The sequence below is a fragment of the Squalius cephalus genome (genome assembly GCF_949319135.1).
Source record: "Squalius cephalus genome assembly, chromosome: 1".
Lineage (NCBI taxonomy): Eukaryota > Metazoa > Chordata > Actinopteri > Cypriniformes > Leuciscidae > Squalius > Squalius cephalus.
Window position 1 is genome coordinate 42,578,064 of NC_137122.1, and position 25,977 is coordinate 42,604,040.

At 45.1% G+C, this 25,977-nt stretch overlaps 1 protein-coding gene across 2 annotated transcripts; it reads right to left on the reverse strand.

The window, feature by feature from the left end:
• Positions 1–755: 755 nt before the first annotated feature.
• LOC307149231 (sterile alpha motif domain-containing protein 9-like) lies at positions 756–24,128 on the reverse strand. Of its 2 annotated transcripts, XM_079855410.1 has the most exons (5): positions 24,064–24,128; positions 23,786–23,833; positions 23,167–23,269; positions 22,938–22,990; positions 756–5,475 (listed from the first exon to the last, which is right to left on the reverse strand). In XM_079855410.1, the coding sequence occupies exons 4-5, from the start codon at positions 22,939–22,941 to the stop codon at positions 905–907; spliced, it is 4,575 nt and encodes a 1,524-aa protein (XP_079711536.1). In that variant the 5' UTR covers positions 22,942–22,990; positions 23,167–23,269; positions 23,786–23,833; positions 24,064–24,128; the 3' UTR covers positions 756–904. The 2 variants fall into 2 exon arrangements, with proteins under 2 accessions (XP_079711536.1, XP_079711537.1); XM_079855411.1 differs by lacking the exon at positions 23,786–23,833 and having other exon boundaries at positions 24,064–24,115.
• Positions 24,129–25,977: the final 1,849 nt, after the last annotated feature.

Below are 25,977 nucleotides of genomic sequence, written 5' to 3' on the forward strand. Positions count from 1 at the left end.
CTGTAAATTAATACAGGCAAAGCTGTAGTTAAACCTTTTTTAATCTAACTGCTTACACTTCATACAGGATGGAATAGGCCGAGAAAATAATCATAAGCTGTTTTACCTGTAGGATTAGTTGGTAGGAACCAATTGTAGATTGTTGTAGAATGTTATATCATAGTTCATTTAAAAGGACTTCAGCGGGACAGATTAAGTAGGAGTCTTGCCTGGAGGGAATAATCATTTAATACCATACGTTTAATGTATCAGGATTACAACACATAATTGCATACTGGAACTACTGTACTTCAACATGGTAAATATGATCTGTAGGTTTTGTAATGCAATATCAGGCATATTTCTACAACAGTTTCTAAAGTTTATTTGTATTAAATTTATATATTTATATATTTATATAAATATATATATGTATAAATATATATATATATATATATATATATATATATATATATATATATATATTGAATTTCACTGAAAGTCACCACCCAAAAAAATTTATATACAGTATTGTTACATCCTAAACATTTTACATATTGACATTAATTCAAGGAAATATCACAAAATAACAACAATGCACCTTGTAAGTATAGAGAAGAGAAAACCATGCCTCAAAAAAATATAGGATTAAACGATAGCATGGTTAATAAAATCACATTTTAAAACATTATTTACTATACACACAGCATCACTGCAATATTTGATTTCCAGCCAAAATAAAATTTGAAATAAAGATTTTTTTTTTTTTTCATTCAACAATATTCCCTTAAAACAGATTTATGAGACACAAATGTCAAAAAGAACAAAATTAATATACAAATGCAGATGCATATTCTTCTATACATATACATATTCATGTCATTAAGCTCCCTTACAGTGATTTGAATATATGGTATATATGGTTTCACTCTGCCACCTTGATGTCAAAAGCTACTACTCCATGAAGAGAAAACCCAAGGTAGAAGGTCACATTCTCATTTGAACTTGGCAAGGAGGCAGTAAAAAGTGGAATGACTCTGATGTTGCTTTGATCAGATACCCGAACAAACAGATTTCCATTGTCGGTGTATCCAGTTACCCGTTTAAGCACTTTTACAACGTCTGGGTTAGTCCACACTTCACCGCCTTGCCACTTAAGGCGTCTCTCACTGAGGGTACCCTGGCAGAATTTTTCAATTGTGGTCTTGTGTACAATCTTATTGAGACCCCTTGCTTTTCCAAGGAGGAAGTGGGTGAAAATCCTTCCTTTTCTTGAGGCAGCAGATTTAATCTCAGAATATCTGTGAAGTGCTTTTATTGCATTTGTGGCAACGTCACTTCTTGGATTGGAGTCCTCAGGCCAAAATAACAGTGAAAGGAGCAAATATGTAGTATCTGGTAAGGCAGTTCTCTTTTCACTGCAAAACCGCCTACTGAGATCTTGAAGTTCTTCAATGGAAAGAATTTTTCCAGAGCCAGGTGAAGCACAGGAGAGCGCTATCTGACAGAAGATGAAGTTTATGAGCTCCGTCTGGTCAAGATCCTTTTTCAGGTTAGCTGGAAAAAGGCTAATTATTTCCTCAAGCTTTGCTCCAGCTCTTTGTTTCTTGTTATCAGAAAGCAGGTAAAGAATTGTTGTAACGTTACCACCTCCGAGTTGGAAAGATTTCATTTGTCTCATTAATGGGGTAACTGTGTTTGTATCAGAAGCCTCAATGTCAACAAAGAACAACTTGGCATACACAGCACTTTTCCTGAGGAGCCATCTTCTTGGATTATTTACCGTTTCAGGCTCTCCTTCATCCAACTCCTCCTCATCCTCAGAACTGTAATTCTGAAAGCGAGCAAGATCCTCAGAAATACATTCCAGTGCATTTCTAATGCTGTTTTTCATTCCTTTTAATAGGCCATGAAACTTCTGCCAAGTTTTCTGTACTTCCTTTGGTATGTAGTCAGTGAGCAGGTAATTCATCAACTTCCTCTTTCCCTCTTTGGTAGAAAAAATGTCTACATATGACAGGAGCTCAAGCAATCGACATCCAATATCAACTTCTCCAAAATAAGAATTATTCAAGCAGACAGTCTGTGACTGGGGGCATTTTTCAGATTCTCTAAAAGTAGTGATTCCTTTCAGAGCAGTATCGATGATATCAGTGACATCCTCTGGTTGAATATGATCTTTCATTTTGAATATGGCATCATGTTTTCCATAGAACCACTTTTTGTATACTTGTCCCAGTGTGTCAAGTATATATGTGTGCTGTGGGAGACGAGACTTGGCTCTTTTGGCCCAAATCTCCGCTTCCTCAAAACTTTTGTTTTCATAAAGCAGTCGTGCAAGCTGTTGAGCAACAAATGCATCCTCATCAAAACGAGTGTAAGCCACCTTTAAAAGGTCAATGGCTTTCTCCAGATCTTCTGTCTCGCTAACATGCTCTATTAAAGGAGAAAACCAACTGTCATTTGGATCTCCCTTGCTTTTTTTGGTCCGTTTGATAAACAGATCTCTGATAAACTTTCGAAATTCATCTCTTCCAAATCTGTGGTCGAACAGCACTTTGTCCTTAAGGAGACTCATTGCTATTTCACTTTGGCTCTGATAGCTGGATAGCTGCTTCAGAATCTCCTTAGCTATCAAATTGTGAATTATTCTCACAGAGAAGATATGTGTCTCACTAGATTTCAGCTGTATGAAAAAAAACCTGGCTTGCTCACTTAAGGAATTTTCAAATGTTTGGTGTCGAACTTCATCAGCCCATGTGGACTCTGGACATTTGGCCTTTTGATCCAATTTGTCCAAGTGAATTCCTAAACCTAGGAATGCCTCACAGTGTGATACAGACAGGTAAGAATTCTCAATATGGCTGTTCAGTAGTGCCACAAATTTGATCAACTGTGTCTGAAGAGATGAATGATCAATTTCCTTTAGCAGATTCTTAACACAGTCTGTAACATAAGACTGTTCAAACTCTTTACTCATGAGCACCAAAGTGAGAATAAATTCTGCTTCAAACTTCAGCTTGAGACTCTCTGCTTTCTTTGAGAAGAGCTTCTTTTCTGCTGGGGACAGTTTGTGTGTAACTGCGACTGTGCGTAAAGGCAGTGTTTTACACATTCTTTCTGGATCAAGGGACCTTTTGCAGCAGAGAATGATGAAACACAGTTTTGATGAACTTATTTTCATTGTTGTGACTGCATTGCTTAATTCTCGTCTGAGGTCATCCTGATAGTTTACATTGCAGTCCTCCAGCAACAGAAGTACAGGTAAACAGGTGTTCTTGTCAACCTCCTCGTAATTCCAAAGTTGTACAGCATGCTCACAGACAGTTGCAGCCTGGTACAATTGCTTAACAACAGCACATCGCACTTTTTTCCTCCAGTTCCAGAGGATCTGCCGTGCCACTGTGCTTCCGCCACTACCAGGTTGATGATATATGTTGATATTTTCAATGGAGCGTTTTAAAGAGTCGGTCTGCTCGAGGTCTTCCAACATTTTGTTAATTTCTGCGTATGCATCACGCTTGATGACTTCCCCACATTGATTTCTGTCAGCCAGCCACAAATTCAACCAGTCAATTTCCCCTCCTTGATAGAAGTATCGTTCAATTTTTTGTATTTGCTCTTGTTCCATTACATTTACATTTGTTTCATCACACTGGTCAACACGGACTACTTCTAAGGAGAGCATACTATCTTCATCCACAGGTTTTAAAAAGCATACTCCATTGTTTGACACGGGCAAATGCCTTGTGGCCGGAACACTGGTGAGCTGAATGCTTTGAACTGTAGCATCTACATGACTCATTGGCATACCAACAATACTGATTTGTTCAAGCACATCCGTCGAGCAAGACACTTGGGCAAGGCTTGACCACTTCTTGTAATTCTCCCTTGATTCTGAGATTATGACTATGTCCTCATGGCCACTCATTTCTGCATAGAATTCATGAAATGTGTCAACAAGGGGTTGTTCAAAGTCAGACGTGAGAATGAAAAGCACCACAAATGATCTTTTAGGGAGAATCTCATTGCAGATCACAGATATAGCTCTTTTCAACAGTTTTTTCTTGTTTTTGATCCAGGTTTTTTCATCACATGGACACTCATCTCCAATGTAATCATTTCGACCATTGCAGAATATCCAGCTTGTTCTGTCATAGAGCTGTAACTTCTTGACTAAGTCAGCAGTGTTCTCCCTATGATCATAATCACGCAGGAAGTGCAGGTTTACGGCATGGTGCTCTTGGTAATTGTGACAAAGTCCAGATAATTTTGAGTCAGGGTCATAATCAAAAACACAGAAGATATTCATGTGGGTAAGGAACTTGATGTTTTGTAGGTTTTCTTGATCAAATCTATTTGAAACAATAATGTACCGCAATGTTTTGTCCATGTATTTCTTCCCATGTGTCAGAAGGACTAAGAGTTTTCTTCCTAAGTCCTCTTTAAAATGAGCCTGTATCTGATTCTGGTTGTTTTCTTCCCATTCTCTTTTTTGGTCAATGTCTTTGAGAGCTTGAATGAAACTGACAAGTTCATCTTCAGTAACACGTGGTGTATTAGGTCCAACTCTTTGATAATAAGCTTTTTGCTCATATTCAACTTTATTTGTTTTCTCATTGAACTTTGGGATGCGGGCACCATACAGTTTTTCCCTCACAACGTTCACAATGGGAACTACATCAACTTCTACAATCAAGTTTTGGGCCTGACTGTCTTTGTCAATTACTGGTATGAATTTTGGAGGCTTGATACATTTTCGGGCATCAGAGTGCTGTGTTGGAAAACAATTTTCAATGTAGTCTAAAGCATCTTCAAAGACCTCTTTGTCTTCAATGGGAATTCCAATTATCTCTCCATGTTTGTATGATGTTTTTGTCTTGTCCATGACCCCAAAGTGGATTGTGCCATTTGCACGCATATTCATGCACGCACATGCAAATCGAATGACTTCACTGGCAAATTTGATCTTTAGCTTTCTTGGTTCTAATTTACAGGCAATTTCCAGTGATTTATACTCATGACATGGAGTGATCAGATTGTCTATTCCTGTCTCTGGTGGGAGTATGGCATGTTTTATGTAGCTGAAGTGTTCGTCATTATCATTAAATTTCCGAAACCTACTCTGTGGCAAACAGACGGTTGATTCAAGAATATCACTTGTAGAAAAGTTTTGTTCAGGACTAATGACATCACTGGAAGACACAATTTCATGTTTTGTTTCCTCTTTGCATTCTCCGACAAAACAAGGTTTCTTTTTATTTGTTTTTGACTTGTCTGGTTGTAAAAGTTCATCTCTTTTACTCAGCAAAAGCTGTATTTGGCCACCTCCAAAATCAAGTTCTTTTAAGTATGATTTTGTAACATTTAGAAGAACAGGTCCTGTTACCTCTTCTTTCTCAAGTTTCTGAATGTGCTCTGGTTTAATCCCAATTGTCTTTGACCAAGCGCTGACGTGCTGTTCATTCCAGTCCGAGCATGGTATAGAATTGTAGTCTAAAAAGAGCAAATTATTGGGCATTTGTAAAAAGGGCAAGTCAATACCAAATAAGCTGAGAAAAATAATGTCCCATTTATCCACAAATTCACATTTTGAAAGGTCCATCTCCAAATAATTTAATAATCCTCATAAATTATGTATGAGTTAAAAAAAACTGCCTCTAAGCTGTAAGGGTTTTGTTTAGTTCTGTTTAGTTTCATTTTGTTTTGGTTACATATTCTCTGTTCCTGTTTTGCCTGTGTTCCTGATCATTATTAGTCTCCCTGGTAGTTAATAGAAGGTATGCATTGACGTCACTTTCCTGCCAGAACACGCCCCCCTCAGCTGGACTGAGTGGCAAAAGAGCTGCTGCATGACTGGATTTAATAGAGGAAACTGCACAAACGTGAGTAAAACAACAAAAATTATCAGTTAAAACTAAAGGTTGAATTCGATATAGTGTTCCTTACAACTTACCAAAGATCCATTGATCCATGGATATTGAAATGCTGCCAGGAATTTTTATATTTATATAACGTGTTCACAGGCAAATTTGCTTTATGTATTTCCCCGCTGTCGAAATCAGGCTCACATAAATGTCAGGGTTTCCTATCAAACTTCATCCTTACATTCTTAACTTTAAAGCAGATTTTAGATTGGTTAATATTGGCTGTCAATCACTCCCACTCCCTTTCACTGTGCTCCGTTGTCACGTGACAGGGAGGTGACTACCGTGCAAAATTTAAAAGGCTGAATAAGAGAGAAGATGAAACAAGGTTTTTCCTGCATTGAAATTTTTTGGCGGCCACCAAAGTTAATTTTTATCCCGCCAAAGCCTTATTTGATCGGTTGAGTGATAAATGACTGACTGCTGCACTTTTGACAGGGCGCATGTTACTGAAAGAACGAGCAGAAAGAGAGCCCCTCCTCCGGCCGAGTGCGCACTCTTGGAGCCTTCACATGCTGGTAATTATGGTAAATACCAAAAGCCGACGTGGAAAATGCACATGAACACCCCCTCATGTGGTATTTTCCACTGGGCAGCTCGTAGAATATTTTGATGCACGAGTTGCCGAGATGAGATAACCTTTGACCTTTTCAAAATGGCGGAGAGCAACGCAAGAGTCGTGAATGGTTAAGCATTGTACACAACTAAACGGTTTTTGCTACTGTTAGCGGATAGTTTTTGTAGCCTATACAATGTTGTGTCATTAACAATTGTAATATAATGCGTTAACACTCAGTGTCAGTTTTAAAAATACCGTTATGGTTTGGTGTTACCTACCCAGAGCAGATGCTAGCTAGCAGTCAAAGTTATTCACTTTATGTATGCGTGTATGTATGGTAGGCCTTATTACAACAACACTGTTTTTGAGCAGGTAGGAAAGATTAGGCTAGTAGCTATGCTTCACATAAGGGTAGACCTAGCGTTTGCAGCTAAAACAGAAATATTAGCTCTATTAACTCCCTTGTCCTTAAAAAAATCTCTACTATTCATGATCTAGAAAATATACAGCATTTTATTTACCGTTTGAGTTTTGATAAATTATCTTCTTGCTGTAGCAGATGACTTAAGCAATCTAAAATTGTTTTAGCCAAATAACAGGTCTGGATCTGTGAGTCCATCTTTTCCCTACATTACGACAACAAAAGCACTTGAACACAACACACTGGTAAATACCAGTTCACAAGTGGAAAATATCATCTTTTCCATAGCACGTGAAGGCTCCATCTCTCACCGTCTTCAAACTGTCTTGCTCTCCCTCCCTCGCGCATATTAAGTAAGGGTTAATGCCCGACGAGGTGTCCATTGTCAGGTATTAATGGACAACGGCGAGGCGTGAACTGTCCGACGCGCAGCGGAGGAAGTTGCCTCTGCCGAAGTCCATTAATACCTGACAATGGACACCTCGAAGGGCATTAACCCACTTATACCATGGTCACTTGCCAAATAACACATTTTTAAAACATTAGTTTATATTTTAATTAGTTTTACAATCGAAATCTAAAGTTTTTACAAACAATAACTTGGTTTCCCTGGTTACGCCTGACGGTTTATTTACTAAGTGTCCTCTATCATTTTTTAATGGACACCCTGCAGCCAATCAGAATCGAGTATTCACCCAGACCATGGTATAATCAAAATCAATTGAGAATTGACACGATGGTAAAAGGTCAGAAGACCGAAGTTTCACGTGGAGCATTCAGAGATTTTTTTTCCCCCTGAATTACCGCTGGGTGTGAAATGTGCCAAAAAACGTTGCCTTTTCTGAAAAGCATTCCGCACATTCAGCTGACATAAACCACACTTTCAATAAACAAAAAAACCTATCCAGTGATTAAATGTTCTCTTACGAGAGGTTCTCTCGTATTGCGTAGTTGCTACGCTACGGGAAAGCCTTTCTTTCTCGAGATACTGAAGCCAAAAATTATCCTTAATTTTTATAATCTTGTCAACGCAGTGCGGCAGCCTGCAGACCTAGGGCAAGCTTACTAGCGTGCCCATTGGCTGCCCTGCGGCAACTGCAGCAGCCTACCGCTGAGCCCTTGGCGTGACATCACGACCAATGAGCGCGCTTGCCGCGCTTAATGCGTCAAAGCCCGCGAAAAGGGGTGTGGCTTAGCGTATATAAACAGGGCTCGGAGGCTGCTTCTCTGATTTCTGTCTTTTCAGCGAAGCTCTCCGCATCGCTGTACTCTGAGGAAGCCGCCGTCGAATCAAGCGACCAGCACGCCGAGGATCTCAGACTGAGGATGCCGGCCGCCTTCGCCGCCTTCAGCTTTCCCTGCCTGCTTCGCTATCCGGCGAATATATCCTTTATTGCTCTGTGTTTGTGTGTTCGCCCCGCGACACACTTTGCATCTAAAAGAGCGCGAGGCGTTGTTTCAAATGCCTCGCTCGTCCTGTGGCTCGTGCAGAGCCACGCTCAGCGACAGAGACCGCCATATCTGCGCTCTCTGCCTGGGCTTCGACACGCAGCCGCGCCCTTTCCTCGGGCGGCTGCGAACAGTGTGAGGATTTGCCAATGTCGACCCTGCGGGCTCGACTCGCCATGTTTGATGATCCTCCCCCTTCTCCGGCTGCCTCTTCCGGGCCGCGTAAGAAGAAACGCCGCTCTCAAAGGCCTTCCGAGCCGGTTATGACAGCTGAGCGCTCGCCGGAGCCCCTCCCGCGAGCCTCGCTATCTCCTTCTCCCCCCCACCTCCCGACGCGCAGCGGCCGGCTTCGCCCGCACTGCCGTCGCCTCAGGGGATGAAGCAGTCCAGCTGGTTACTCCCCTCTGTCAAGCCGCGCAAACGGCGCCGCTCACAAGGGATGTCAGAACGGACGGTCACGGGCTATAGCTTCCTTTACGTTACAAGAAAGCTACCCCCCCCCGGATGACGCACGCCCTCTCCCCCTCTGTTCGAGCCGCGCAAGGCGCCGCTCACAAGGGATGTCAGAAGTAGACTGTCACGGGCTGGCTTCCTTTACGTTATAAGAAAGCTACCCCGCGTCTCGGTCGCGCGCGTCACTCACCGGCCACCTCCGTTTCTCACACATTTCTCAGTCCCCTCCTAAGCTCAGGCGACTAGAAATATCTATATTGCAGTAAACGAGCCTGTTTTTATACACGCACGCCTGCAAACAAACGATGTCACAGCACATGATGATATCTTCCCGCTCTCTCTCCCTTTGTTCGAGCCGCGCAACTGCGCCGTTCTCAAAGGATATCAGAGCGGACGTCACGAGCACCGGCGAAAGGAGGAAGAGAGTGTTCTCGTCCCGCCTAGGCCGGACTACCTCCAATTTCTCGCATATTTCTCAGTCCCCTCCAAGTTCAGGCGGCTGGAAATACTAATACTGCAGTAAACGAGCCTGTTTTAATACACGCGCGCCTGCAAACAAACGCCGAAACGAAACACCGCTCGGTCATATGCTCGCACTGACTGGAAGCTCATGTATGCCCCTGTGGCTCAGTGGCAGAACATTAGGCTTCCACGCGGGAGACCCGTGTTCTAATCCGGCTCTGGCGGCAGAAATATATTTTTTTCTGCTTGCTTCTCCGAGCTCGCGGCCAGCTTTCTTACATACAGAAAGCAAACCCGCATCTCACGGGATACATATTTCTCAGTCCCCTCTAAGTTCAGGCGGCTGGAAATACTATACTGCAGTAAACGGGCCTGTTTAAATACACGCGCGCCTGCAAACAAACATCGAAACGAAACACGATGCTCGGTCATATGCTCGTACTAACTAGAAGCCCATGTGTGCTCCTGTGGCTCAGTGGCAGAATATTACGCTGCCGCACCGGAGACCCGAGTTCTAATCCGGCTCCGGCGGCAGAAATATATATTTTTTCTGCTGGCTTCTCCGAGCTCGCGGCCAGCTTTCTTACATACAGAAAGCGAACCCGCATCTCACAGGATGGTGCTTGAGTATTCATGAGCGTCTAAACATATGAGCCATCAAAGCATTTGCTTTATAACGCCTATGGTGTTACAAGTGTAGAAAATGTGCCCACTCCCATGTGCTCACTGCTACACACAAACACGGTCTCCCCGGTAACGTTTACAGAGCGCACTCTCATAAAACGGACACATGCCGCTTGAGTACTAAGTGTAGTAAATGTGCCCACAACTCTGTGCTCACACCTAGCTGCTGCCCGCTCTGTCACACAGTTACCCCGGGTTGCAGATCCTCTAAAGCTCACAAACATTCCGGCTCTGGCCGAAGGTGTCATAAGTGTAGAAAATGTGCCCACTCCCATGTGCTCACTGCTTCACACAAACAGGGTCCCCATGGTAACCCGCACAGAGCGCTCTCTCATGAAGCGGACGCAAGCCGCTCGAGTATTAAGTGTAGAAAATGTGCCCACAACTTTGTGCTCACACCTACCCGCTGCTCGCTCTGCCAGTCAGTTACCTTGGGTCGCAGACCCTCTAAAGCTCCCAAACACTGGCCGTGTCATAAGTGTAAACTCTGCGCCCGCTCACGAGCATGCGCACTCACTTTTAGACATTATAAGCCCCACGCCACTCTCACGCCTGGGATGTTTGACAGCAAATCACGCTCCATCCGATGGGACCGAGCTACTGAACGCTGTACAGTCGGCCAATACTGTTTACCAGCCCCCGTGTTCGAGCACCAGCGGCGCGCACGCCGCTCCATCCTCTCTGATACAGGTTCCCCATCCCGCGCAGCGCGGCGATCTGAACCCAGAGACCATTCGACCCCTAGCTATGCATGCGGAAGCATGGGAAGCGATTCAGGGCGCGTCAGAATGGGTGCTGAATACTATAAAACACGGCTATTCGCTTCAATTCGCTCGTCGCTCTCCGCGTTTTACAGCACAGACGGAGACGAGAGTGAGTCCAGAAGCTGCGCACCTGCTTCAAGCAGAAATAGCGAAGCTGCTGCGCAAAGGGGCTATAGAACAGGTTCATCCTTCTCTGAGCGAGTCAGGCTTTTACAGCCGCTACTTCCTCGTACCCAAGAAGGACGGAGCGTTAAGACCTATTTTAGATCTGAGACATCTGAACAAAGTCCTCATGAGACGGCCGTTCAAAATGATCGCAACCAGAAAAATCCTTGCGCAGATTCGCCCAGGAGACTGGTTTGTCTCTCTCGATCTAAAAGACGCATACTTTCAGATCCAGATAACTCCCCGTCACAGGCCATTCTTGAGATTCGCCTTCAACGGTCGAGTATATCAGTACACAGTCCTGCCCTTCGGCCTGTCTTTGGCACCCCGTACATTTACTAAATGCATGGACACGGCCCTCGCTCCCCTGAGAAAACGGGGAAAGCGAATACTGAATTATCTGGACGATTGGCTTATTCTAGCGCAGTCAGAGACGGAACTTGTGTCTCACAGTACAGTGCTTCTCAGCCATCTGGAGGAGCTGGGTCTCTCGGTCAACTGGACCAAGAGCTCGCTATCGCCCCGTCAGTCAATTTCCTTTCTTGGAATAGAACTGGACTCGGTGGCTATGACGGCCAGACTGTCGGAGCAGCGCGCGCGCCGCATCCGCCTCCTCGCCGCATCCCTCCAAATAGGCAGCCGGGTTCCGCTGAGGACATTCCAGCGTATCTTGGGGCATATGGCCTCAGCTGCAGCAGCGCTCCAGCTGGGCCTACTGCGCATGCGCCCGCTTCAACGCTGGCTGAAAGCGCGCGTGCCCCACCGAGCCTGGGCGGCCGGCGGCTTGCGAGTCAGAGTGAATCAGGGCTGCATTTCAGCCCTGCAGCCCTGGCTGGCGGCCGAATGGTATCTCACAGGAGTGACTATGGGAGTGATTTCACACCGGAAAGTCGTCTCGACAGACGCTTCCAACTTAGGTTGGTGAGCGCTCTTCGAGGCAGACCGGTCTATGGCCGCTGGTCAGACCAGGAGAATCTCCTACACATAAACTGTCTAGAGATGCTCGCGGTCGAGAAAGCGCTCAAACACTTCCTCCCATTCCTCCACGGTCACCATGTTCTAGTCCGCACGGACAATACATCGGTAGTGGCCTATGTGAATCGCCAGGGCGGTGTCAGATCATAGACGCTCTGCACCCTGGCGGAACGCCTCCTCGTGTGGGCTCAGCACTCTCTGCGCTCGCTGAGAGCCGCGCATGTGCCTGGCCACCTGAACGAGGGCCCCGACAGACTGTCCAGGGACAACGTTCCCCCTGGGGAGTGGTCTCTACACCCCCAAACAGTCCAGTCACTGTGGCGCCGTTTCGGCAAAGCGAAAGTCGACCTTTTTGTGTCAAAAGACAACGCTCATTGCCCAGAGTTCTTCTAAGAACGAGGACGCGCTGGCCCAGACCTGGCCCAGCGGCCTGTTGTACGCTTTTCCCCCGGTCTCTCTGCTGCCTCAGGTCATCGAGAGAATCAGGGAAGCGCGCCACTCAGTGCTCCTCATAGCCCCATGCTGGGAGAACCAAGCTTGGTTCCCGGATCTAATGCAGCTGGCAGACTCAGCCCCCTGGCCGATACCGGTGAAGAGAGACCTTCTCTCTCAAGCCCGCGGCTCGATATGGCATCCCCATCCAGAGCGCTGGTCTCTGCATGCGTGGAGCCTCAACGATTACACGCTGATCTGCCAGACGGGGTCATGAACACGATCATACAATCTAGAGCTCCCTCTACGAGGCGGCTCTACATGTCGAAATGGTCAGTGTTTAACAGATGGTGCACTGCTAAGGGGCTCGATCCACAGACATGTGGGGTATCGCGAATGCTGTGTTTCCTTCAAGAGCTACTGGACGCGGGCAGGTCCCCCTCCACGCTCAAAGTCTATGTTGCGGCCATTTCAGCGCTCTCTGTTTCAGAGCGAGGCCGCGCATTAGGAAGGAACGAGTTCGTCATCTGCTTCCTTAGGGGAGCCAGGAGGATGAACACCCCGCGACCCCCCTCGGTTCCTATGCGGGATCTTTCTCTGGTCTTGGAGGCCCTGAGAGCGCATCCCTTCGAACCCTTGGAAACTGTGGATATGAAATAGCTCACGCACAAACCGTTTTTCTGATAGCTCTGTCTTCAGTCAAACGAGTGGGAGACCTTCACGCGTTATCTGTTAACGCCGCGTGCCTCGAGTTCGGACCTAATGACTCCAAAGTCATTCTCAGACCGAGGCATGGGTACGTTCCCAAAATTTTGGGCACTCCCTTCAGAGCACAGGTCATTTCCCTCTCAGCCCTGCCAGCGCACGGCAGCGAGGCCGATAGTAATCTCCTTTGCCCGGTCAGGGCGTTGAGAAACTACATTTCACGGTACGCCGCTTTCAGGCGCTCGGAACAGCTCTTTGTTTCGTTTGGTGGGCGCACCAAGGGTCTCGCCGCCTCGAAACACAGCCTGTCCAGATGGATAGTGGACGCTATTGCTGCTGCTTATGCGTCTAAAGACCTGCAGTGCCCATTGGGCATTCGAGCTCACTCCACCAGAGGCATGGCCTCGTCGTGGGCGTGGTCCAGCGGGATTCCCATTCATGACATTTGTGCAGCGGCAGGCTGGGCCTCCCCCTCCACATTTGTTAGGTTTTACAACCTGGATGTTCCCGCCTTGCAGGCGAAAGTGTTATCAGTCTAAGTCTCACGTATGCCAGCCCACTATCTGTGCGCGGGCTACGTTGTGTGATTTAGCTCTACTGGTTGAGCTGCACTACACAGGGAATTGTCAGTTCGGACCGGCCGTGCCGCTCCTAACCCCCTAGTGTGCTTATGTACGGCGCTAGCCCTCTTCGGGCCGCCCGGCTCTCTGCTATCACGTTCCCCGGGCTCTCCCTGGAACTCATTCAGTGGATGCTGGGCGCGCACGGCGTTGACAAGGGCGTTCCCGTAGCGTAGCAACTACGCAATACGAGAGAACCTCTCGTAAGAGAACGTTTCGGTTACTCACGTAACCTCTGTTCTCTCTAGAAGAGGGAACGAGTATTGCGTAGCCCGCCGTGCTCGCGCCACGAGCTCATTTCGCTTCATGCGACAGAAACCAGAGAAGCAGCCTCCGAGCCCTGTTTATATACGCTAAGCCACACCCCTTTTCGCGGGCTTTGACGCATTAAGCGCGGCAAGCGCGCTCATTGGTCGTGATGTCACGCCAAGGGCTCAGCGGTAGGCTGCTGCAGTTGCCGCAGGGCAGCCAATGGGCACGCTAGTAAGCTTGCCCTAGGTCTGCAGGCTGCCGCACTGCGTTGACAAGATTATAAAAATTAAGGATAATTTTTGGCTTCAGTATCTCGAGAAAGAAAGGCTTTCCCGTAGCGTAGCAACTACGCAATACTCGTTCCCTCTTCTAGAGAGAACAGAGGTTACGTGAGTAACCGAAACGTTTTCTGTGTTGACACGAATCTTGTGCAATGTCCTAAACTGCCGGGATAATCACGCAACGCGTACACATCCACTAATGACACATCCGATTCGCAAACTAATGACTCCTTTGAACCGATTCTATTTAATGAATGGTTAAAATAACTGATCTGTCTAACACTGAACTCATGAGACGACTGAATCGGTGTATAACAAATCGGTAACACTTCAATAAAGTTCAATTTATTAAACTTTAGTTAACTACATTAGTTAACATTAACTATTAATAAACTGCACTTCTACACCATTTATTCATTTTTGTTAATGTTAATTTCACCATTTACTAGTAACCTTATTGAAATCAAAAGTTCCCTTATCGAGTCGGTCCCTCGACATTATGTATGGGGAAATCCATTTTCCTCGAAATGCTGAAGCCCGATTTGAATAACTCTTTTGCTTGCAAATAGCCAATGGCCAAAAAAACTCAGAATCTTTCTTCTTCACCTGGAGCCTGGTTTCGCTGTAGACTCACGCAAACAGAGTGGACAACGTGGAATCATTGCGTTCCGGCTGATTTTTTGCTAAAAACCAACAATATGTCTCTTTGCCGCATGTGTGGTGGACCTGTTGACTTCCCGGACTTCCTGTGTCTGGGTCGGGCCCACGCGGAAGCAGCGTTTGAAGGATCAGGTTGTCAAGCCTGTGAGGAACTCCCCATCAAGATCCTTCGTGCAAGGCTGGCCGTTACCTGTAATGGTGGCCTTATGACTCCTGCATCTCCTCCCGCCACCATCGAGCTGGGGGCCGGTAGAGAGCAGAAAGCTCCGTCAGTGGACTCTGTCGAGGAGTTAGCGTCAGCCCAATGCCCACGCCGCCCTCACGTTTCAGAATCCCCTCTTCACCAACGCTGAGGCTAGTTACCGCCCTCCGAAGGAAGTGCGGGAAATGGTCTCTTTCAGATACGGTGAGGACGACACCATGTCCACGAGTGCCTCCGACCTGGGAGCTTGGTCTGAAGCTCCTTCAGAAGCCACCCTGGACGCGGAGCTCATGGCTATCCTCAAGGAGGCAGTAGCGGACCTGGAGCTGGACTGGGCAGCCCCTGAAGAACAGCTGTCTAGGAAGTGAATGGATGGGTCCTTCCTCGGTGGGAGCCACCAAGCGGACGCCCAACAGAGACCCATGCCTTTTTTCCCTGAACTCCACGAGGAACTCACCGGGTCGTGACGCTCCCCTCACTGCCACTTCCCATATTGCTGAGAAGGCATATATTTCAGCTGGACATGCAGCATCTGCCCTCGACACGATGGCAATCCTGCAAGTCTTCCAAACTCGACTCAGACTCCAAGACGAGGAAGGCCCAGACCCTGAGTCCCTCACGAAGCTGCGCACGGCGGCAGACCTGGCTCTGGACCCGACGGGAAAAGGCCTGTTGGGTCTTTTAAGCCCCGCTGTCGAGGCTTTTTCAGAAAAGTTCGCAGAGACGGCGAAGCAGTCTAAGATGATGCCGCATCTCCAGCCAAAACAGTCTAACGCCCCCCCTAGAGCGAGGTCCAGATCGTCATCAGCTCAGAGTCCAGCTGGATACGCTAGGCACGCGTCTCCGAGCGCGAGGGAGCGCCGCGAACCTGAACCGCTGCTTCGTCAGAGGCAATACAGGAAGCCCTGTTTCGCCGCAAAACCAGCTTCTAGCAGCCAAGGGCGATCGGAGGACAAGAAAGAGCAGCGTTCCTGATGTTCGTGCCAGGAGGAAAAGGGCGCAGTCTGTGCACGACAGCGGTCCCGCGGCGAAAAAGGCGTGTTCCCGCTCAGAGTTCCCTCGGCAACCAGCAGAGAAGCCTGAGAATGTGTGTGTAAATGTTGTCATGAAACCGCTGTGTTCTGTTTCAATAAACACAAAACATTACATTTCTCAGCAAAAGAGCTTTTTTCCTCCCATAACTTTTACCCGCGACATAAGTGAATCCTCTCCCCTGTGGGACGTGCATCCCGAGGATGTGAGTGCGTGTGTCCCCGTGCAAAAAGCCGCGGACGAGTCACCTGTCATTCATATAGCTGTCAATGCTTCTCTGGAGGGCAGCCCCCGCCGCATCATGCATTAATGCCCCCTCTGTCGAGCCACCTGAGCGCGTGGTCGACGCTCCCAGCGGCGTCAGATTGGGTAATCAACACTGTAAAACGTGGCTATACGCTTCAGTTCGCTCGCAAACCACCCCGGTTCGGTGGTGTGATTATGTCAGTAGTATCAGAACAGAGCTCTCCGCTACTATGGGCAGAAATCTCCTCCCTCCTGGCCAAACAGGCAGTAGAGATAGTGCCCGGGGAACAGAGAAATTGCAGGCTTTACAGCCATTTTTTTCTAGTCCTGAAAAAGGACGGAGGTATGCGTCCCATCTTAGACCTTAGATTACTGAAGAAAGCACTCGCTAAACACGCATTCAAGATGTTTACGGTGAAGCAAATCCTTGCGCACATTCAGCCCAAGGACTACTTCATTGCAGTGGATCACATCGACACGTACTTTCAAATTCAGATAGCCCCGCATCACAGGCGCTTTCTGCGTTTTGCATTAAAAGGTGTTGCATACCAATTCAAAGTGTTACCGTTTGGGCTGGCTCTAGCCCACTCTCCCACGAGTGTTCACAATGTGCATGAATCCAGTGCTCGCACCCCTGAAGCTCAGTGGACTGCGCGTGCTGAACTATCTCGACGACTGGCTAGTCATCGCTCAAATGAGGAGTGCTCTCGAGGAACACAGACGCACGCTCCTCGCCCATTTGCCATGCCTGGGACTGTCTGTGAACGTGCAGAAGAGCACACTTCAGCCGTGTCAGTCGATTACCTTCTTGGGTATGGTTCAGGCGATGCTCGCGCGCTTATCAGAGCCGAGGATACAGTCCATTCACAGTACACTAGCCCTCTTTGTTCAAGGCAAAGCTGTCCCCTTGAAAACGTTTCAGAGGCTACTGGGTCTGATGGCAGCCACAGCCTCCGTCTGGCAGACTGGGCTCGCTGCATATGAGACAGCTACAGCACTGGTTACAGAACCAAGCACAGCCGCAGGCATGGAGAACGGGGACAGAGCGCCTTGTCATAAGGCGATCATGTCTCGAGACTCTGGCACCTTGGTCCGACACAACCATGTAGGAACAGGGTACTGCTATGGGCAGAGTGGTCAGGCGGGTAGTGTTCACTACAGATGCATCACTATCAGGCTGGGGAGCCCTCTAGCATTCAGTATGTGGGCGGGGGACCAGAAGCGCTTGCATATAAACTGCTTGGAGATGGAAACGTTTCGTCTGGCTCTGCAGAGCTTCCTTGCGTTCGTGAAAGACCGTCATGTTCTCATCAGAACGGACAACACGGCGGTGGTGGTGTACATCAATCGCCAGCGAGGAGTACATGTACCAGGCATTGTGCACTGAGAGTGGAGACTACACCCTCAAACTATAAATATGATCTGGAATCTCTTTGGCGAGGCGGAAATCGACCTCTTTGCATCAGAGGAGAACGCCCACTGCGTGCTGTACTTCTCGCTGACAACGGCTCCTCTGGTACCCCTTTTCCACCAAGGCAGAGCTGGTGCTGGTTCGGAGCCAGAGCCTAGTTTCAAATCGGTTCTTTGTTTTTCCACCGCCAAAGCACCAGCTCCGAACCAGTAAAACTGGTTCTTAAGTAGCACCAAATCATTGCAGGGTCTAGAACGGAGCCAAGAAAGAACCGCTTGCGTCAGGGGCTGGGTTACCGTGACCAACAAGATGAATAGAAACTTGTGACCGCCATTTTTAAATAGCAGCTAGTCGAGCTAATAGCAGCTCGATTATAATATCCGTCTATGTAAGTTACGGCGAGCTGCACGAACGCGTTGGATTCCGATGTATTTTTTGCAAACCCATGAGCATCCATAGTATTGCAACGTCCGTTATTGTTGATGGCTTGTTCGAGATGCATCGGAGCGGCGAGGACCGATCGGAGCTGCGGGAGTGTTTGGAGAGCATACGACTCCTTGTGCGTTTAGATCGCTATCGCAGTGCTTTGATGTCATGCGGCGATCGATCTGCGAGAAGCCGATGCATCTCGAACAAGCCTGGCGTGTTTGTGTTTGGCGCTACCGCACTAGCGGTTGCTGGGCAACATGAGACGTATACAGTGACGTAAGATCTGGCTCTGTTGTGGCTCTCTAGCCAGTGGAAAGGCAAACCGGTTCTTAGTAAGCTCGTCAGTCGAACCAACTCTGAACCAGCTTTGGCTCTGGCTCTGAACCAGCACCCGGTTCTTGTTGGTGGAAAAGGGGTATGGGAGGGGACGCGCTGTCGAGCCACTGGCCCAAGGGGCGGAAGTATGCATTTCCCCAAATTCCCCCGGTCAAATGTTGCGAGTGCTGCAGAAGATCAGGGAAGAGAGATGTGCGTTGATTCTGGTAGCGTCCAAGTGGCCCAACCAGCCGTGGTACCTGGAACTGGTGAACATGTCGCCGCTCCCCCCATGGCGAGTCCCACTGAGAAGGGACCTTTTATCCCAGACGAGGGGCACCATATGGCACCCCAGCCCGGAGCTGTGGGACCTGCATGTGTGGCAGATCAATGCGGAGTGTCGCAGCGAGTGCTGCAAACGATAGCTGAGGCTAGAGCCCCTTAACTAACACGAGGCTCTTATACGCTCTGAAATGGAGGGTGTTTGCTAACTGGTACATTGGCAGATTGGAAAATCCAAAGGATTGTGATATTTCCACTATTCTGACCTTCCTACAGGAACGTCTGGATGCTGGCAGCTTCCACTCTACAGCGAAAGTGTACGTGGCCACTATCGCCGCCTCTCGTGACATGCTAGATGGTCATTCGGTGGGGAAGCACCCCCTGATCACGAGCTTTCTCCAGGGGGCGAGGCGGCTAAATCCTCCCCGCCTTCGTCAGATGCCAGTTTGGGACCTATCATTAGTGCTCAGTGCGCTATCCGACTCACCATTCGAACCAGCCGAATCTAGCAACCTTAAAGTGCTCTCAGTTAAGACAGTGCTACTGATTGTGCTAGCCTGTAGGAAACGAGTGGGAGACTTGCATGCCCTGTCAGTGAACAGTGTGTGTATGCAGTTCGGACCAGACGATTGCATGGTCAGACTCACACCCAAACACGGCTACACACCGAAGGTGCTCTCAACTCCGTTCAGAGCTCAGGTGATTACAATTCAAGCGTTTTGCCCTGTTGAACTAGACTCCAGTTCAGTGTCACAGAAGTGCACTTTGCCCTTATGTGAACAGGACTAGCCAGTTTCGAGTTTCGGAACAGCTTTTCGCCTGCTTCGCGGGCGCCAAGAAAGGCAACGCGCTGTCGAAACAGAGGCTATTGTGGAAGCTGTACGACTAGTTTATGCTTCCCGAGGAACCGATTGCCCAATGGGGGTGCGCGCCCACTCCACTAGGAGTTTGGTGTCGTCATGGGCTTGGGTAAAAGGCATGTCTATTCAGGACATTTGTCTCGCAGCGGGCTGGTCATCTCACAACACGTTCGCGAGATTTTATAACTTGGATATTCCCTCGTTCGCACCACACGTTCTGTCAGTGCAGGAGGAGAGAGCTGAGCAGCCATTGGGTATTTCTAACCATGGCTTCAACCAGGTCGTATAGGCAGCGCGAGTTACTACAGTAATAGCTGCGGTTGATGATAATTACATTGACTACAATGTGGCCCCTTTATTATGCCTGCATTCATAAGTCGGCAGTATTCTCAAGCACCAACATTTTTCCATATCACACCAGTTCAGTGTTGCTTAACTGGGTACGGGGAGATACTGATGTTGTCGGCGCCAAGTACATCTGGGTGGTTCAACCAGGTCCGGTACCTGACCTAGAGGGCTAGCGCACTATAGTCTGAGGGCTTAGTGCTCTACAGGGACTCGATGCAAGCTGAGCCGGCCCATTTTCCACATGGCGGGGGTTTTATACATTCCCCATACGTAATGTCGAGGGACTGACACGATAAGGGAACGTCTCTGGTTACTCAACGTAACCGTAGTTCCCTGAGAGGAGGGAACGAGACATTACGTAAACTGCCGTGTGAAAAGCCTTTTCAGCCTCAATAGCTCTAGTTCAGTCGAAAGATTCTGAGGTTTTTTGGCTATTTGCAAGCAAAAGAGTTATTCAAATCAGACTTCGGCATTGAGGAAAATGGATTTCCCCATATGTAATGTCTCGTTCCCTCCTCTCAGGGAACTATGGTTACGTTGAGTAACCAGAGACGTTGTATTTGTTACTGTACGTACACACCGCCGCCGACTTGAGCTGCAAAGAAGCTCTGGCCGCCCTGTCAAGGACGCTTGACAAAAAGTACGGGGAAGCTTGTTGACGCTTTGGCCGCTCTGACGTAGCAGCATTCTATGTTTGATCATGGGAGAAGAGAAGCGTGAAGCGTCACACCGTGAAATGTAAACAGAAAAAACAAGCAATACATTGACACTAGAAACCTTTTATAATGACAGCATTTTTATAACCGTTTTGGTCACATTTGGTCAGGAAAAAAAGAATAATTAGCTATTATTATTATTATTATTATTATTATTATTTATTATTATTATTATTATTATTATTTGCATCTGTGCAATTGGTCAAATCGGTGTTACCGTGAGTGAATGAATTGCATTGCCGCTTAAAACGAGCATTCGTAAATATTTCCAATAAAAGTTGCGGTCATCCTCAAATGTGCATCATTGGATCATAATGGATCATCCTATCATCATAAATGATAGGAAACCCAGCAGCGGCGATGATCAGCTTCTCCTCAATTTTCTCAGAACTAATGTTTTGGTAGGAATGAAAGTTTACATCGTATGTTTCTCCGGAATCAGCCAGCGCGAATTACGTCTATATTCCGATTGGTTGCTGGCGTTTTGCTGCTGCTAGCCGCTGAACCGCGTCATAGCTCATTACCATAAAGTTGAGCTACTTTCAACTTTCTGATTGACGCTCTGGTCGCTCAAAACGCCCAAAACGTGACGCCGATGGGTTTGACGCTGAGAGAAGCCAGCTTCCATTGAAAATGAATGACTTCCAGTAACTTTGGAAGCTCAAGTCGGCGGCGGTGTGTATGTAAAGTTAATATTAGTTAGCCTAATGCACTGTGAAGTAACATGAACAAACAATGAACAGCTGTATTTTTTATTAACTAACATTAATAAAGATTAATAAATACAGTAAAAAATGTATTGCTCATGGTTCATGTTAGTTAGCCTAATACATTAACTAATGTTAACAAATCAAACCACATTTACTGAGAACATCTTAAATGAGAATGTAAGTGTGCTTACCCCATTTTTTTAGTAAGAGTGGTTAGCAAGATTTAACCTTAATAAACTACAGTATTTTCAGGTTATTTATATGACAATGTGTAGAAAACTTACCAAAAAAAAACTTTTAGACTGGAGTGAGGTGAAACCAGAAAAAAAAATGTGCAAAGCAAGTTGTTGTTAGCTAGCTGCTAATTGTTTTCAATTGTATATGGTAGAAAATTAGACTATTAGTTAAAATAAACTTTTTAATGCTACTTTTTGTATTCTACTTTTTGATATTGATATGATTATATACCAAAATAATTATTAGGTCTAGCAAAGAAGGATTTTATCTTACAAAGCTATGAAATCTAGTGGTAAAATCACAGCTTTAAAAAAAAAGAAAGGATGACAGTGTCCGTCGGCCACCACCGAAGACCAATTTTGACCCAGGAAAAACCCTGTAACGCTGACAGATTTATTTTGTAAGCCGTCACCTAAAGTCACAAATAATCCTGGAGTTGGTGATGTGGATCCACCAGCTGAAAAGAAATCGTACAGCTTTCGGAGAGAGAGCCTAAAAGATTTTCGAGTGCCTCTACTATGCTGAAAGTTCAATGCATTGTGTTCACTGTAAAGCCTGTGGGACAGAGTTTGCAGGTAACACTGCGTTCGCAACTGAATCCATAAATATTAAGCGCGAGAGCTTGGTTAAACACGGAGAGAGTGCCAAGCACAAAAAATGCAGGGACAAGTGTGTGGCAAACAAATCAGGTTCATAAGGTTCGATTATTAAGGCTTTTAATCGCTAGGATGCTGCCAGTCGTTCCGCTCTACTGGCAGAGCTAAAAACTCCTAACTTTTTGAAGTTGGGAGCACCAGTGCTACCAAGTAAAAAAGTTAATTTCGAGCTCTGTATATATATATATATCTCGTCCAGCCTTAAAACTTCTATAGTTTTTTTGTCAGTGTTGCTGCCGCTCAGTCTTTTTGCCATTCAGTGGGCGTGACCACAATCACTCCAGCAGACAGTGACGTCACACGCATACACTCTATTAGCTCCTGCACCTGTTCTGTTTTACCTTGATTACTCTCCTGTGTATTTAAATCCTGAGTCCTTTCTGTAAATTGTCCCGTATCGTTTTCATCTTTAGTTTACATGGAAGATTTCTATTATTATTATTATTATTCCTGTGATTCCTAATTGGACTAGTGAATAAAGACTGCCTTTGTTATGGATACCCATCTTATCTTCATTGTGCGTTCAGTACAGCTACCAAGCATGAAATAAGCAGGGAAACGTACATGTAATTTAAAATGACAATATTCCATTTAAAAGAACAATATTGAATTGTACAATGAACTGAAACTACAGAATATGCTATATGGTTCTAAATTGAAAAGAATTAGCTTATATAAGGACTTCTTAAAATTATTAATACTCACCCATTCTGAGGAATATTCAAGTAGCATGTTTCAAAGATTTTGTGCCATCATTGCTGAAACAAAGAAAACTAATCATATTTACTATATTTGAACCATATCTATTTGAATTGTGTTACACTGATTAAAACACATAGGCTAACAAATGAATGTTTATAGTTGAATAGTATAAGATATCACAAATGAAGAAACGATCAAATGACTGCTTGGTATAATAACAAAGGGAACAAACCTGAGATCCTTTTTGCTTTGAAAAGCCTTAGTTCAAAAAGATGAGTCAACAGAATTTGACTCAGCAAAGTCAGCTTTCTGTGTTACCAGGGGGAGTGGACTGACTGAAAACAAACAGCACTTTGATAAGTTGTGCACATGCATTGTATAAGATTACTTGATATATCTTGGAGATTTACTATATGAACATATCACTCATGTGGTAAAGAACTTCCTTAATGATTTTATTAACAAATGGACATCACTTTGCATTTATACAAATATCACAATCAATAGCCTGCATTCAATATAGGCTATTATTTCACGTTCTAGGCTTAATCACAAAATCATTCAGATCTGCATTCAATGACTCCCATCCTACAAAAATAAAATAAAATAATAATAATAATTTTAAAGTACTCTTAAGAATTCATTTCAGTGATTCAAAAGACCTAGACTTAAAGAAACCGATGAGTATGAAAACAAGGCGGCAGATATTACCTAATGAGAAAAAAAAGAAAATATTTTTGACATTGTTTAATCTTCCGCGTAGCCTATCTGAATACGGAAAGCCAATTTAGTGAGCTGAAAACACAAAATCTTTATAATGTAAGATATTTAAATTAAAACCAAACACTTACCTATACTTGAATCACAAATTCCAGTAAACTTCGCTAACGTTAAGTAGGCTATTGGGTGGGAGAGGGAAGGTGTAACGTTAGGCCTACTGCACTACTATTTACAAGCTACCACAATATTCCTATAAGCCTATATCTTTTTACATTTGTTCAAATACACAATAGACATATTACGAGCCTGAAGCAAATTCAAAACGTATTTCAAACAGTGATACAACTTGCATACGACCCTTGTCTGGTTCACTCACTAAGGAAAGTACAAAACAGCATAGCCTACTCACACACACGGACGTACGCGGTGGAGCAGCTCGTCTCTCTGCAGGTGAACTGAAGAAATGAAACCATCAGAAATATTACCAGGAAACGCCGTGTCATTTCTGTTTTCGTAAGTTTCATTTCTACAGCCGGACTTCTTTTCATTAACAAGACAGGCTTTTTCATATCCCCCAAAACACAGCAAATGTGGAAAAGAAAATGAGAAGTAAATGAAAAAATATATATTTAATTTGTAGGCTATTATTAAAATGTATATATATATATATTATTTGTACAATCACTCTAATGTTTGGGGTTGTATTGACCACATGAGTGTAAACAGGAAACGAAGATAATGGGTTTAACGTTAACATAGAAGGGTCATTCTACAGACCCGTCCACTTTTGGTATGGCAAGATGTCTTAAAATTGATTTATTTTTCTAACATTTAAACTTACACCACATTATTATATTACCCTTTGACTTTATGAATACGCATAAATGACAGCTTAATGATTTTTTATAATTTTTTTGTGCATTTATTTAAAGACCGCATGTAGGCTACCATTTTTTTGTCACTGGTGTTACTTCTTTGGCAATATTAAAGGTTTTTAAGAAATATCATTTAAAAAAAAATTCAGCACACGTAGTCGAGTTGCCAAAAAATAATAATAATGCAACAAATAAGGAGATTGTTTTATTTATTTTAATCAGGTTTGTTAAAAATGTGCTTGGATGAGGTTAGTTCGTTTGCTAAAACAATGAAAATATTTGAAAACCAGTTAAAATCAAGTAATGATGCAATCCTTTAAATCTTAACTTTTGAGTGTAGCAGAATTAAAGGAACCGTATGTAGGATTGTGGCCAAAACTGGTACTGCAATCACTTTAAAAATACTGTAGAGCGGTGTATCCCCTCCCCCTACCCCCTGACTCGAGGTTGCCAGATAAGCTGCAGGATTCAGCAGAAACATAGGCTGCTTCAATGAGCTTCCAATGGCAAGTGACGACGAGACGTACACAGTAGGCCTAAGTTTTGTTTCACAGTAAGTGCTGGGGCCATAATAGCTGAAGCGATAAGCGTTTTTGATTTGATATTTTATTTGATTTGATTTCTTTATTTTGAACATATAAATACAATTACAATTAAAAAAAAAAATCTGAGGAAAAAAAAAAGGATAATAGTAAAACAAAACAAAAAACATATAAACAACAAAATAAAACTTCCTTATTTTTCAATACGAAAAAAAAAAAGAAAAAAAAAAAAAAGCTTGATTTACAAGTACTAAAGTTTTTGTCACAAGTAGGCTAAAAAATAACCAAAACATTTGCCACAGCAATTATAACGCGGGACAAATTCAATATCACCAATGGCTATCACAGGGTTGTTTTCAGTCCCATCAGAAAATATTGTTACAGTAACTAAATTACATTAGCAATGGTCATACAGGTCAACTTGCAGCATGTTGTCCACGATATACGTGAAGAACGAATGACGAATCATTTTTTCTGAGGTAAAGTTAGGCTTCTGTCTCAATTACGTTTCAAATTGCCATAATGGGCGTGCTAATGTTGTTTTCCTCAGCGTCTCAGCATAAGTACAGAGAAACGGGCTCCTATAATGCATTGCTAATGTTAGCATACGTCCATGTGAGCTAACGTTACGTTACTTTGCACGAACATGCATAACTTTGTTCGACTGTCATGAATATATGAAATGTCCATAGACATCAAGTACAAGTTAGCCAAGCATAGATGAATCTTACCTGTCCTGGAGAAAATTAGCAACGTTGGCGTCTGTGTTCAAATTCTTCTCCGTTTTCAGCCGTCTCCATCTTTCAAAAGCATCTCCAATACAAATTCTGGTTTTATTTCGGACTTTGTCACGAAGAATTTCTGAATTATAACGAGGTCTTTTTGATTTAGTAACGTTAGACATTT